The 14959-nt window shown below is 44.9% G+C and overlaps 1 protein-coding gene across 1 annotated transcript; it reads right to left on the reverse strand.

Annotated features, from left to right (window-relative positions):
• On the reverse strand, positions 1-4584 carry ING2 (inhibitor of growth family member 2). Its single transcript, XM_032109777.1, has 2 exons — positions 4178-4584; positions 1-1278 (listed from the first exon to the last, which is right to left on the reverse strand). Exons 1-2 carry the CDS (start codon positions 4365-4367, stop codon positions 608-610), a joined length of 861 nt encoding a protein of 286 aa, XP_031965668.1. The 5' UTR covers positions 4368-4584; the 3' UTR covers positions 1-607.
• Positions 4585-14959: the final 10375 nt, after the last annotated feature.

Here is a 14959-nt window from a genome sequence, read left to right on the forward strand (position 1 = left end):
TACAGTCACAAAGACAAGAGTTTAATGTTGGCAAAAAAAAAAAAAAAGTTTAAGTTAGTGGTATTTTCTTCCTTGCAATAACATACTGGTCATATGAAAGTCACTGAAGAGGTCTGCTTATAGCGCGGAAGACTTTTACAGTTACAACCGAATTCAAAACCCCTAACTCCAAATGTGCGATGTTAACACAAAAACTGAAAACATATAACCTGGGATAAGGAACAACTCAGTTGTTAAGATGCTAGCAGATATGTGAGGCCTTTCAACCCCTTTTACCATAACATGAGAAGTTCTTCAGTATCTTTCCCATCACCATCATTTCAGGATTCACAAGGTTCTTTAAAATACTAATGGGGTTAAGTTGAAACCAAGCGCCATCTGCTTGTAATGTCTTCTGTGAAAGGTCTGAAGCCACCCTGTTTCTATTATTTGGTTATTCAGTGCAGAAAGTTAAAGATCACAGAAGGTATAACAGCTTTTAATACTCCATTCATATTATAGATTAAAAATTATTGCATAGTCTTATACATTTCCTAAAACAATGTTCTCTGGAAATGAAACATTTTAATATAAAAGGAGCAACTCTTTAAAACATGAATTGTTTTCACTACCTCGATCTCCTATCCTTTTTTGATTTGTCAGTACATTTGTCCATTGTTTTCTCATTGTCTCCTCTGCACTTGGGGCAATACCATTTCCCCTTTGGTTTGTACGTGAGTCCAACACAGGAAAAGTGGAACCACTCAATAGGGCACTGTTCATTGTCACATCCTATCATTTCACCATAAGACACTTGGTTGCATAAGCAATAAGTTGGTTCATTGGGATCAATTGCAAATTCTACAGGTGAAACCTCTCTCTCCTGCTTGGCTTTGGAGCGTTTTTTCTTCTTGGAAGATTTTGACCTTTTCTCTTTAGGTGGCTGATCATCGCAGTCGTCAATACCATTTGCTATGTGGCACAGATCGCGGCTTTCGCTGGTTCGCTGGCGACGAGGTCTACGGGAGGATCTCTCTGGCTGGCAGGACTCCATCTTGGCCTTTTCTAGAGGCTTTTCATTCTCAGACAGATCTTGAAAACACTGAGAGTGTGTTTCCATTTGACGGGCTCTATTCTCCACCAGTTCTAGCATCTGAGTAACTATTTGAATTTTTTCATCTCCAAGTTCCTGACTGTTGATTAATGCACGCTGAAGATGCTGCTGCAAGCGTTTCTTCTGAACAGGATCATTTTCTGACTTGTATTTTTCATAGACATCATCTATTTCTTTTAATGCTTCTATAAAATGAAGATAATAATAAAAATAATTACACAAGATGGAACATGCTCAAGAAAACACAAATTTATTTCTAAATGATGAGAAATAGTACAAATCTTAATTATAGTATACCTTAGTGGGTTACATTGAATATATCATTCTAGTTGCATGTGGTCATCAAATCGGTATTTAAGGTCACAATCTGTTGCAAGAAAAAATTCTCAAGTTCTGAGAAAGAACAAGCTTATTTTAGCCATTGGAAAAAGAAAGGATAACACAAGAAAGAGTATAGTTGTTGAGACATGGATAATCCAGATGCTCCTTCCATCTGAAACAGGAGGAATTTCTCCTAAGAGTCCTTACCACAATAATTCCGAAACCCTGGCTGACAAACCAAAGCAATAACTTATTTTATCACACAAAGAATCCTGAAACTCATAGAATTGTCATATATCATGATATATGATACTCCAGAGTTAGTTTATCCAGGTCCTCTCCCTTCCCCTCTTATTCATCTCAAGGTTTGGCATTACATTTTCAAGTAGACATAGTTATAAAAGGAGTATGACAACTGAACTTACATAATAGCAAATTTACAATCAGAATGAAAATCAACTTACACCCCTCAAAATGCTTTCCCTATTACCAAAACAAATTACAGCAAGCTGCATTTTAAATCACAGCTGAACTTTTCAGAATAGGTGACCTTCTCTTTAGTGCATCATAGGATATTTTTAAGCAACTAGTAAATGAGTGGCTCACATTTTGACTTCCAAGCTTTCCCTCTTCCAAGTCATGCAAAATAACTGCATGAGCTGCTGTGAATCTTTAGTTAAATTTAGTTCTAGAAGCAAGCTTAATGAACCTGAATATGAGATCAATAAATGTCTTATACATCAGTCTTAGTCTGTACTCTGCTGTTCTATATTGCTGGATTTTAAAATAGTATTTTCCAAGCCAAATGTTACATTAGATCTATACATAAAGGACAGAGAAACTCCAAACAGGGAAGGAAATAATTAGAAGAACTGACAGTGAAACTTGATGCAGTGTTAGGTACAGTATTGGTTCACTCACTTTCATTTTAAAAGAATTTGTCTACACTGCTGTGAAATGATTCAAGCTTGTTATCTCAACATCATTCCTAGTGATTTTTTTCCTGTTGACATCTTGGAACAGTAGCTTAAGCATGAACAGCTGCTTTTTACTATAAATTCTGATACCTGTATGACAACAAGAGCCAACTGCATTTTGTTCTGTTCCAGACTTCCTCTAAGGTACGATAAAAATCACTACTCTGCCTGTCCAGTAATTCAACCTGTATTTTCTCAATATCAGCATGGAGGCAGGAGTATAGGTACAGTTATACAAATTTCCTACATTGGGAATGCCCTACCCAGAACCACTCACAAACAATAGCTGTTTGCTTGTTCATACTGTGTCAGAGAACAACATTCGTCCTACATGGGTTATTGACTGGATGCAGCCTGTGAAGATATGCTGAAATTTACATGGAACAACACCCACTAAAGAGAGCAAAGAGATGGCCTGACAGAGATGGATGTTTAATTAACAGCTCTGAAACCTCTGTTAAAAAAAACCAAAAAACACAAAAACCAACAAACAAACAAAAAACTCCAACCCAAACCAGGGCCAAATGTTCACTACAGATAATCTGAATAAGTTTGGTGGACCTAATAAAAGGTAAAACGATTTGTTTTCTAAGCACAAGAGTGACTTTTTCCCTCCTCCACAGACCATCACTACTTTTTAAATTAGATTAAATAATATGGCATTGCTTTTACATTCTCAGACTTGGGTCTAAAATATTTGTATCCCATTTTTAGGATTTTGAAGATTTTTTTTTTTTTTTTTTTAACAGTTGAAGGCTTTGGTTAAAACTAGCAACAAACTTCTTCTATAGCCAAGTATTGTATTAGTAGCTGGATGAATACATAGAGGAGGTATAATCTAAATAAAATATTTAATCTATTAAAGGCTGAGGAGTGCTGGCTAGTCACCATGGATCAGGAGGTAAAGAGTCTGCTAGGCAGTCCAGCCTTCACTAGGAATTCAAAATGCTGCAGGCAAGTCTATGCCCTTTAAACTTTAAAATCCCAGGAAACTTACAAAAGCCTGTTCTTATGTATCTTCTCGGGTAATTAGAAAGATAATTGAAAGAATTCCTTCACAACAGCTGACTCCTGAGACGGCCCTTCAACGTCTAAGAGGCCTTGACGGTCCCCATGGTCCCCTCCTGTCCACGCCAAAGGAGGGAGATGCGGCTCCAGTGCCGACTCCACGGGATCAAATTCCTGCCTCATGGCAGGGGCCGGCCGGCAGCTGCCGGGCACTGATGTGCTCCGCAAACTCCGCGGGGTGCAAGGTCTTTAATGGGCACTGAACTCGCCTTCCGAAGGAGCCATGCCTCTGGATGAGGTTTAGGGCAACTTCCCGCTCCACAGCCCCTCTCCACGACCCAAGGGAACGCTGCTGGCGCTTTATGCATCCCCACCCCCACCGCGCGGTCTACCGTGGGACGGCCGCCGGGCTCCGCCGGGACGCCGCCCCCCCGGCCCCACACGGCGGGAGGAGCTGCTGGGAGGCCGATCCTCGCGGCGCCACCGCCGGTTCGGGCAGCGCGGCTGCCCGGCGGGGCGGAGCGGGAGCGGCCCCACACGGCGGAGCCGGGGCCTAGCGCCGGGCAGCGCGGCCCCGCCGGCCCCGGGGCTGGGCGGCCTTCCCCGGGACCGACCAGACGCCGGGAGCCCCGCGCCCCCGCAGGCTCAGCCCCCCGGGGCCCCAGCAGGGTTTTACCCCGGCCCCGGCTCCTCCGCGCCGGGCGCATGTGCGGCGGGTTGGAGGCCGTCCCCTATCCCCTTCTTTCCCCGCCGCCCGGTGCCCCGCGGCGGCGCCCACCTTGGCACTGCGTGTCCATCTCCCGCAGCAGCGAGGCGTTGCGCTGGATGTCCAGCGGCAGCGACTCCACGCACTCCAGGTAGTCTTGCACGTAGAGCGAGAGCAGCCGGGCCCGCTCCCCGCCCGGCGCCGCCGGCCCCGCCACCAGCTGTGGCCCCGCCAGCATCATCCCCCCGCGCCAGCAGCACATCCGCCGCTGCCGCCGCGCCGCCCGCACCGGGCGCGGGGTCCCTGCGGCGGCCCCGCTCCCTTCTCCTTCTTCTCCTCCTCCTGCCGCCGCCCCTTTGCCCTCCGGCGGCCGCACCGCGGGGGACGGTGAGCGCTTGCCGGGCCGGGCCGGGCCAGGCCAGGCCGGACGGGTACGGCCGCCCCTCCGCGGGGTCCCGCGGGTCGCGCACCCCTTCCCGCGGTGCCGCCGCCGGAGCAAAACCCCCGCTCGGCGCCCCCGCCCCTGCCGGAAGTGCGCATGCGCGAGGCCCTGCCCTTATAAGGCGCGGCCGGCGGCGCTGCCAGGGGTTCGCATTCTCCCGCCTTCCCCTGGCGCGCACTCCCATTGGCTGCCGCGCGGCGGGGGGCGGGACCGTGCGGGGGGGCGGAGTCTCCCTTAAAGGCGCCCTGCGCCTCCGCCGCTTCCGCGCCCGGGCGGAGCCGTGACCCGCGCGGGGATCCCCGCGGCGCGGGGGCTCCTCCCGCCCAGGGGCCCCGACCACCCCCGCCGGTGGCAGCTCGGACTGCTCCTGCCCACAGTAAGAGCTACCTGATTTATCTTTAAAGAAGAGCAACGATGATTCGGGATGAGCTATTACTTAGGGAAGCTGAGTGACATTTTATCCTGAGGAATCATTTCAAGAGTATTTTAAATCACGTACCAAAGAACTTTGGCCTTTTAAAAGCCACTCGCCTACCAGCAAATCTCCAAAATTTCACAGAGTGTCCTGTCTTTCCCATGCCCGTTGTAGAATTTGTGTCAAATGTTGGCCACAACAATTATAGTAGGAAACAAAAGTTGAAATTTACTTTTTGGCTATACACTTTTTAGCTATATAATTGTTCCTACTGGAAGAATTATTTAAAGTGGAGAGAACTATTAAAATGTCAAGATTTCATCTCCACTTCTCTTTGAGACATTTTTCAGGTCTTTACAATAAGAATAATAATTGGCAAGCATCCGGAAAAGAAAATTAATTTTGTCGAGTCTTGAAACACCCTGAGGAGACCTGTATATTTTGCACTGTTTCATTTATATTTTAGGCATCTGAAAAAAAATCCAGAGAAAATGCATATGGTAAATGTAGCAAAAAAAAAAAAAAAAAAAAAATCAGAGATGATTGAATTCAAGAATAAAATTGAAAAGAAGAAATAAATTCAAATCTCCAACCCCCCTTCTGTCTTACATTCCTACCTCTAGTTAAGTAGCCAGCACTAAAAGAGTACCCATACTAATCCTGTAAATACCATTTCAGGATGGCATGATCTAGAGTAGTGGTTAAGCAGCAGCACAAGTTGCACAGAGAAGTTGTATAATCTCCATCCTTGGATATTTTTTGAGCCTACCTGGACGAAGCCTGACACAACCTGATCTGGCTGTGAAGCTGGCTCTGCTTTGGTGGCTTCCCATCCAAACTCTTTTTTTCCTGTGATTCTGTCTCTACGTGGTCTGCGCCAAACAGCTCCATGGCTAGTCCTACAGGAAAATTAGTGTCTCACATGATGGCAGCTTGCAAGTATTATTTTCTTAAGACTGTAGTTCACAGAACTATTTAAACATTCCTAACTTCCAAGTCACGTGGCCACTGAGCAGATGTTCTGCAGGGATTTTCATCTGTCTGTGTCTAAGCTATTGAGTAATTGTAGCTGCAGTTAGTCAGCTTCGCCCAAGGCAGCAATGTGTTGGCAAGTTCATGAAAATCAATGAAAACAAAGTTGTAGGCAGTACTTTCAAAACATCCTTCACTACACTGGTGTCACTCTGGCCAAAAAAACAGGAAGTCTGTAATTCTGTGTGTTCATGTTCTTAAGAGCGCACCTTAATCTTAAAATGAACAGTTTTAATTTACAGTGTAACACCTGTAAAATCGGCTGCTTTTTTCTGTGCACTGTTACAGCTCGGGTTAATGAAGCCCCAGAACATTTTTCGCTACTTGTCTCATTTTTGCACAAATAGATTTAGAAAGTGGCAATAACCTGGTTACCTTGGCTTCCATTGGCAGTAACTCACTGAAACTTTATTGTGTAGCATTCATTGCTGTCACTTCTGAGGAACCGAAGATTGAATTTTTTGATATAATATTAACAGATAACACTAACTGTACAGGCAAAAAGCACAACCTGTATACCAGTGAAAAGGACCTGGATTAATATAATTGATAGAATATTCTTGAGAAAGGTGTGGAGGGGCTGTGTCTCTGCTTATAGTAAGTTTGAATGGGTGAAACATTCTGCCATGTCATGAAGAAGCAAAGCTAAGAAATAAGAGATTCCCCTGCAGAGCAGAAAAAAATAAAGCAAAAATGTTCATTCAAAATTATCGTGTTATTTAAAATTAAATGTTAAATACAATTAAATATTAATTTAAATGCAACATTTTGGCATAACTTTTTTTTCTCACAAGAAACTCTGCATGCACTGTCAGTAAAAACATAGCCAAGAAAATAATTCATAACATTTGTTACAGGTGGTTTCTGTGCTAAAATCTTGCTGTTTGTCGCTATGGGGGAAACAGTATCTAAGCTACAGCAGAGAACAGCTAATGATTTCTGAATTTAAGTGTTGTCTACTGCTTTCAAACACTAAAATAAAGGTATAAATTTTGAGTAACCTTAAGAATGCAGCAGTGGCATTGGACCAGATTTCCCTAGGAAAAAGAAGTCTTAGCTTGCTGCATGTTTGAAACCTCAGGGGAAAGGAAAGCAGGAAGAGCAGACCAAATTAATTCTCTGCTTTGCTCAGGCCTCAAAATGGCCAGGAGCAAGCACAGGAGAATTTTGGTGTATTGGACTTAACTTTGCAGGTTGATAGATATCTCTGAGACCCAGCTGTGTCCCTTCTTTCACTGTCTGTATGTGAGAATAATCTGGAGATAGGAAGAGGCATGGTAGAAGCAAAACCTTTCTATTTGTAAAGATGGACAGGCAGAATGATCATACATTTTCACCAACCCTCTCCGCTAAGTGGAAAATTGTCAGCTTGAGGTTGGCATACACAGGGATGTGATATTAGGGTGTATTGCATCAAACCTATCTCAGTAGATGTCCTCCAAAGATAAGTTATACAGAGAGGTTCTACCAGTTTATTTAGATTTATTTATATATCTCTAAATTAACCCCAGTTTTCATGGAGAATAGACCCCACAGTCTTTGTTTCTTTATAATTTCCCAGTATAGTTTTTAAAAGCCCAAATCAGAGTATTCCCCTTCTGTTTGTGAAAGATGATTTCATTATATTACACATTTCACTATGATAAAAATATTTCCAGAGATTTAATCCAAATCTTATTTTCCCCAATTGAAGTTTTGCCTCTCATCTTTCATAATACTGATTTTACATCCTCAGATCACAGATGATTCCTGTCCTGTTTCACATAATAATACACAAGTTGGTTAGGGGGTTTTTGGTTTTGGTTTTGGTTTGGTTTGGGTTTTTGCGTTGGTTTTGTTTTGTTTGATTTGTTTTGGGTTTGCTTGGTTTGGTTTGGGTTTTTTGTTTGGTTGGTTTTGCTTGGTTTTTGTTTTCGGGTTTTTTTTTTCCTTGCTTTCCATCGATAACCCAGGAAGTGTTTCAGGCTGTGGATAAAGAAAAGCAGTCTTATTGATAAGTCCATAGGGGGCTGTAATTGTGAAAGACCTTCTTAGGTCCATCAAAGGATGATAACAGGGTGCTTCTTTTAAGCAAAAGAACTGATTTTTGATTCTATATATTTCTTGTCAGAAATGCTTCTCTGGCCTCCATGGGATGAAAAGGATGAAAAATTATCCAAGATACCACAAAAATAAACAGATTAAAAAAAGAATGAGTACAAGCCAGATGGGATTTTTAAAGAGTCAGCTGAAGGAAGCTCTAGGCCATAGCTGACTTTTGCTATATTCTGGGAAGGAACTGTCCTCGCCAGAGCTACAGGGATACTAGTGTGTTTGACCAGGTAAGCTATTCTCAAAAGCTTCTCTAACATCAGGTCATCCAAAGAAGATACTTCCCTGTAATGCCAGACACTGCTTTTGGTTTTCCTTAAATATTAGGCTTGATTTCCCTGGTGGAATACAGATCATATGAACAGAACTATTACTATTTTTCTCTTTCATTTACACAAGTGTAGAATACCTAAAAGTAAGAAATGGGCTGACATGAGATCATTTCAATAAGATGATACACTAAACAGTAGATTTCCTGAAAATACTGGCATGTGCTTTTTTCCCTGTTAGCTTCATCCTCAACTGTACCAAAGAGCTTTCCAGTACCAAATAACAAATATCCTGCACTTACCAGGAGATGTATGTTCTTTCTCATCCACAACATCTAGTCTGTTTTCTGCCAATATGCTATAAAAGGAAATCTCCTCCGGAACCCAACTTGGTAACCAGTTGACTTCTATTAACACGGGAAGAGGGCAGTCACAATATCCTGCTCAATTTTTTCTTCAAGCAGATAGGTTCTGTTTATTTCACCATGAGCAGAGTGAAAAATGGAGTAAAAAGTGCAGACTAAGTTTACTCTGTGCTTTTTTTTGTAATAACTATTTATTTATTTTTTATAATTCTTCACATTCAGTTTCCATACTTGAATGCCATGGCAAAAAGTGTTTTGAGAAATTGGTAGGCCCAAGGCAGCACATGATAAGAAATTCACTTATATATGACTTCATTGCTTTCATCAGAGCATACTGACACATTATCACTTTGTTTTGAGTAGAACCACACTGCTCCTTTTAGAGGCTATCAGCTCTGTTTGGAATACCCTCTGGAAAGCAGCAGGAGCTGGACAACACCAGCTTCTCACAGGTGTTATGGAACATCCTTGGCTGGCATATGAACTGCAGCTCCTTAGAGGAGGGGGACGCTGCAGATCAGCTGAGAGGCAGCATCTGGCCACTGCAATGATAGCACCACGTGGATCATTTCCTGTCATTTACAACATGGATCTGTCCACTTGTGTCTGAAGTAACACTTCGTGTCTTTCTCTCCAGGAAACAGTAACTCTTCTTCCTCACCTACTGTTATAAAGCAGAAATGATCAGTGGATATGGTTTCCAGCTCTAGAACCAATCACCATTAGAAAAACCTTGGAAAGCATGCAGATGATGTTCAGGGAGACCAAGTTAGAAATGGTAACAAGATAATCTTAATGCAAAGATAGGAACCATCTTTCTTGTCTTACCTCAGCCCTGAAACCTGATCCTCTTTCATTCTAGTAAATGGAAGCATCCACAGGAATTTAAGGGAAAAGAACCAAGACCCTTTTGCCCACAATAAAGAAAGGATTTTTTGTGTATTCTTGCCTGAGCAACATATTGACATAGATGCTGCATTTCTGTGATTTTGTTGCTCAGCACAGGTCATGTGAAAAACACATTCTTACTTCTTCCTTTTGTGAGGAACAAACATACACAAGTGCACCTTTGTAATCAAGACTATGAAACGAGGGCAGGCAGTGCACCTGTGGAAAGTTTCAGTAGGTGATGGTTTAAGACATTCATAATACTCTCCCATAGGCGGATGTTAATTTTTCTTTCCAGCTGAGGGAAAAAAGGTGGGAGTCACCCAGCTAAATCTGTCGAATGAGAGAGAATCTTAGTATAAATAGGTCTTGCTCTAAAAATGTCTCCATTGACTGTAAGGGGCACCCAGGTCTCTTGTCACAGATGTCAGTTAAATGAATTCCACTCTGTATGTGAAAATGGGGTAATTATATGCCTATGATTACCATTTATGAATTTCAGAGTTTCCCTGAAAACTTGGACAGAGTTTTGGCATACGTCATTAAAACTCTGCAACAAGCAGGAGGAAGCCTCATTTTATTTCCCTCCTAGTGTGGATTTTTTTTTTTTCTCCTTTGGAATCTGCTTACCCAAACCTAGTAAAAATGATTAATTTCTGGTGCAACTGAAAGGTCACCACAAATAGCACCACAGGGTAATTTCATATCTTCAAAATAACCCAGTAGCATCAAATCACCCACACTATGGGTTTTCTAATGGTGCTGCTGCTATGCAAATTTTTCAGTCCCATCACTTACTCCAAGTTGCCAAAAAGTAGTATTATCCTTTACTACTAGGATATGACCAATGTACAGGGGTTTTTTTCCCAAGAATGGACAGAGTTTACATTTGCTTTATCATTCAGTTGTAACTGTGAGAAAAATTAATGGTTAAACAAGATGAGTAGATTCCTGCCTCTCAAACACCCTCTTCCCCAAAATAATAAAGAGAAATATAGCATTTACTCCGAACTAAAGGAGGCTTTAGACTGGAAGGCTGTTGTCAAAATATAGGCAGCGCGACTGAACATAGAACTTAACTGCAGTTAAAATCACAGAATAACAGAATAGGTAAGGCTGGAAGGGACCACAGTGAGTCATCTGGTCCAACCTCCCTGCTCAGCCTGGGTCCCCCAGAGCACATTGCACAGGTTCAGACAGCTTTTGAACCTCTCCAGAGATGGAGACTCCACAACTTCTCTGGGCAATCTGTTCCAGTGCTTGGTTACCTGCACAGTAAAGAAGTTCTTCCTCGCATTCAGGTGGAACTTCCTATTTATCAATTTCTGCATGTTGCCTTTTGTCCTACTTCTTGGTATCACCTAGAAGAGCCTGGCTACATTCTCTTGACACCCTTCCTTTGGATACTTATAGACATTGATAAGATCCTCTCTCAGCTGTCTCCCCTCCAGGCTAAACACCAGAGGACTTGGAATGTAAAATGTAAAACATCAGAGGATTTAGTAAATCCATTGGTTAGATCAGTTCTCTTACTAGTGACAAAATATCTTTTGCCTAATGTGATTCATCTCTGACATTCATATTTAAGAGAAGTCATTTTGCAGCCCACTTGGGCCCAACAATTAATGTTACTTGACCAGCAGTGGCAATGAAAACTTTAAAGGGCTGCAGGCTCAGATGCTGGAGCTGAACAAGCTTTTTTAGTTGCAGGAATGTTACTACAGGAGGAAAATACATAACCAGTAACCACTGTAACTCAATCTTCCATTACCTTAGGAACAGGTAGTGGTGCTCAGAAATTCTCATGCACCATTTTCATAATTAGCCGACAACATATTTGAAACTGTTACCAGGTATCAACATAAAACCTGTTTTCCTAAATGCTTGTCTGTGAGTGAGTGTTAAGTAATCACAGACTAAAAATTGATGCTTCCTGACAGCAGATTTATTGACAGCATTTTCTTAAAAATGCTTAACCTACCTAATGGCAGTACCTTTGCTGTGGCAGTGGCAACTAACAGAACCATCTAGAAGGCACACACACAGACACAAGTTAATTGTTGTTACCTGAACAAAGAGCATGGCATATTATACATTACGCAAAAACATTGCAAAAATGAACATCTACTTGAAAGAAAAACTTAAAAAATACATATATACATACATATATATAAAAATACATATACATATGCTTTTATTTCCTCTGTATTTTGCAACTTACAAGCTGGGGGACAGATTTGCCTAGTGAAAGAGAGAGACAGCATCAAAATTCTTTCAATGTGTGCTTTTTCCCCTCAGTCTCTGGACCACTAGACCATGTCATGTCAGCTTAATTTAACTTATGGGCAAGAGAAATTTGATGTTTGACATATTCTCTCCTACTAACAAATCTGAAGACCAACTTTTACCATAAAATACAAATGACACCATTTTGTTCACACATGCACAGAACCAGTTCAAATCATTACGGTGCTATATTTTAGGGCCTAAAAAGAAAAACAAGGACACATCAGACACTGCACGAACTTCAGCTTGTCTCCGCAAGTTTGACTGTGGTCTTCAGCCTGTACAGAAGGTGCTCCATAGAGCTTTAGATATATCCTTGTAGTAGAAGAAACTGGGACACTGAGATTTCATCACAGTTTCTCACCCAAAAAAACAACACTTCATAGAGCTGTGCCCTAGTTTAGTTGTTTCTTTGGGGATGGGTTCTTCAATAGTGTTTTAATTTGAAATCTCTCTTTTCCCACATATGTATAGGTGATCACATGCAGGATCATGGGAAAAAAGAAAGACACTTAAGTAGTTCAAGTGGCTAAGACAGCAACCAGAATAACAGCTCAAGCCAGGTGGTTTCTGAGCCCCGTGCGCACCCTTTCAGGGCTCTCATGTGAGGCAGTCAGAGCTGCCACCACCAGTTCTGCAGAGGTGGTCTCTGCTCCGCACACTGGGCTCCTCTGTGTGGGCTCTGACATGGCTGGAAGGAGGTCATCATGAAGATACTGCTGGAAGAGGAACAGCAGGTGTTGGAAACTAAGAGGCTTTGCAAATGGTACTGTGCCTGCATATAGGCCACACGCCTGAGGCTCAACCAAAGAGAGAGAGGCACCATTTAGCAGACCTGGGCTCACCACAGGAACTTCATAAATACCAGGACAGAATGAACTGGAAGGAACCATTGTCTCTGGGCCACTTGGGAGCTTTTAGGGTAAGTAACAAAGGTAATTTGGGTAAGGTAATAAACCCTTTATTTTGGGTCTGGGTGCCCGAATTTTATGTCATTTTGGGGATATCTGTCAGTGCTCTTCTGTCATGTTTCATACCCAGAAATGACAGTAGGGCAGCAGAGGGCTTTATTCCACAGTCGAGCATGGTGGTGTGCTATTTGCTTGACATATTAGAGGCAAGAGTGGCACTGCCTATGAAATTAATTCAGTTTATCAGCGGGGCAGCAGCATCTTGCATAGTACCTGGGAGTTGCATGAGAGCCTAACTAAAGTGGGCAAGTAACACTGGTGGCACGCACTGGCCTTCTCTGCAGAGAAGGTGGAGCAGGGATCCCGGGGCTAGGCGCGCCCTGCACAGCACAGCCTGTGCAGTGGCTGTTGTGCTGGAAGAGTGTGGTGTGTACTCGGTGCTGTGTCAGCCTTTGTGCCGACGCTCAGATACCCACCGAACCTGCTGGAGCAAGTGGTGCAAGTGCCCGCGGCAGAGTACTTCCTTCTGGCCTCTTGCTACTTCCTGGAGCAGGGAAGGAGGGAAAGCCTTTTCAGGAAGGTTAAGTGCTCCCCCCGGAGTGCCTCCCCAGTTGAATGTGCTCAGGTTGGACGATAGGAGGAGTTTCTCCGCAGAAAGGATTGACAAGCATTGGAACAGGCTGCCCAGGGAGGTGGTGGAGTCACCGTCCCTGGAGGTGTTTAAGGTTAAAGACTGGACGTGACACTCAGTGCCGTAGTCTGGTTGACAAGACGGTGTTCGGTCAAAGGTTGGACTCGATGATCTCAAAGGTCTTTTCCAGCCTAAATTATTCACACCAGCGGGTGTGAGCGGCAGCGGGGCGCGGGGCCGCTTGTCCTGCAGCGGCGTGTCGCCCTACACGCGCTTTGCTGTGCCCGCCCCGGGCTGTGCTGCACCGGCAAGGCACCATCCAGCCGTGAGCTGTCCCGTGGGACGCGCCGCTGGGGAGCCCACCCGGCAAAATGGGATGGCCTGAGAGTGAGCCCCGTTCTGTTGGCGCGCCTGGCGCGCTACCTGCGTGTCTGTGGCCGTGACGAGAGCCCGCCCCGCGCTCACCCGCTCGGCCCGCGGGCGTCTCGGCGGAGAATAGCGTGAGGCGGCGGCGGCGGGCGGGGGCGCGGTAGCGCCCGGCACTCTCTGCCGGCGGTCCGGGGACTTTCCCCTAGGCGGGCGCGGGGCCCATGAGGAACGGGCGTCCTCCGTGCGTGGCCTAGCGAGCAGGTCTTCAGAACATCCCGGCATGCTATGCTAGCCGATGACGCTTTATAAACCTCGGCAGATAGGACAACCTCTCGGGCACGGCGAGTACATCTGGCTCGGGCGTTTCCCTCCCTGCTGGTCTCCGCAGGCGATGCACAGCGGGCAGGCGGCCTAGCTGCCCCCTGAGGGGCGCCAGGGCCCCGGGCGGCCGCAGAAGGCTGCCGCGAAGGGACGAAGCAGTCCCGGGAAGACGCTATGCAAATAGCGCGCCTCGGCCCCGCCCCGAGCCGGGCGGGCGCGCCAGCCCCGCCTTGTGGCCACCGCTGCGGCCGCCCCGGTGATACCGCCCCAGCGCCCGCGGGCCGTGACAGGGCGCGGCGGGCCACACACCCCGCACGAGTGCGCACCTGGGAGCTGCCAACAGCAGCCAGCCGGCGGCCGTCCGCAAGGGCCCTGCGGTACGTGTTTAGGCTGTGCTAGCTGTCCCCCGAGGAAACGGGAGTCACTCCTGATGGCTGTGATTTCCTGTACTTTCGTAGAAAAAACAGAGTCAGTTTTTCTTTCGGTTGGTTGGTTTGCTTCGCCCCCCTGAGACAACTCTGCACACCTATAGTGTAAGTGCAGGTGTTCTCGCTGGCCCTCGTCAGCAGGGTCTGACAGTTAAAGACCAGCATCCCAGTCGCTAGAGACCAAGACAGTACCTGGAGGGGAGACCCAGAGGTTTTAGAACTGACAGGATTACACAGTTCCTGCAACAGCCAGTTCTTCGCACTTCTTTCTTCCTCTAGGGCTAATGAAATGTTAATAAATTCTCACTCAAATACTTGAATAGTGCTTATTCACTTGTATGTTAGAATCCGCGTGTTGAGTTGCTTTCTATGCAGAATATGAAAAATAACACGCTTCAACTTTCAG

The sequence above is a fragment of the Corvus moneduloides genome, chromosome 5 (assembly GCF_009650955.1).
Source record: "Corvus moneduloides isolate bCorMon1 chromosome 5, bCorMon1.pri, whole genome shotgun sequence".
Classification (NCBI taxonomy): domain Eukaryota; kingdom Metazoa; phylum Chordata; class Aves; order Passeriformes; family Corvidae; genus Corvus; species Corvus moneduloides.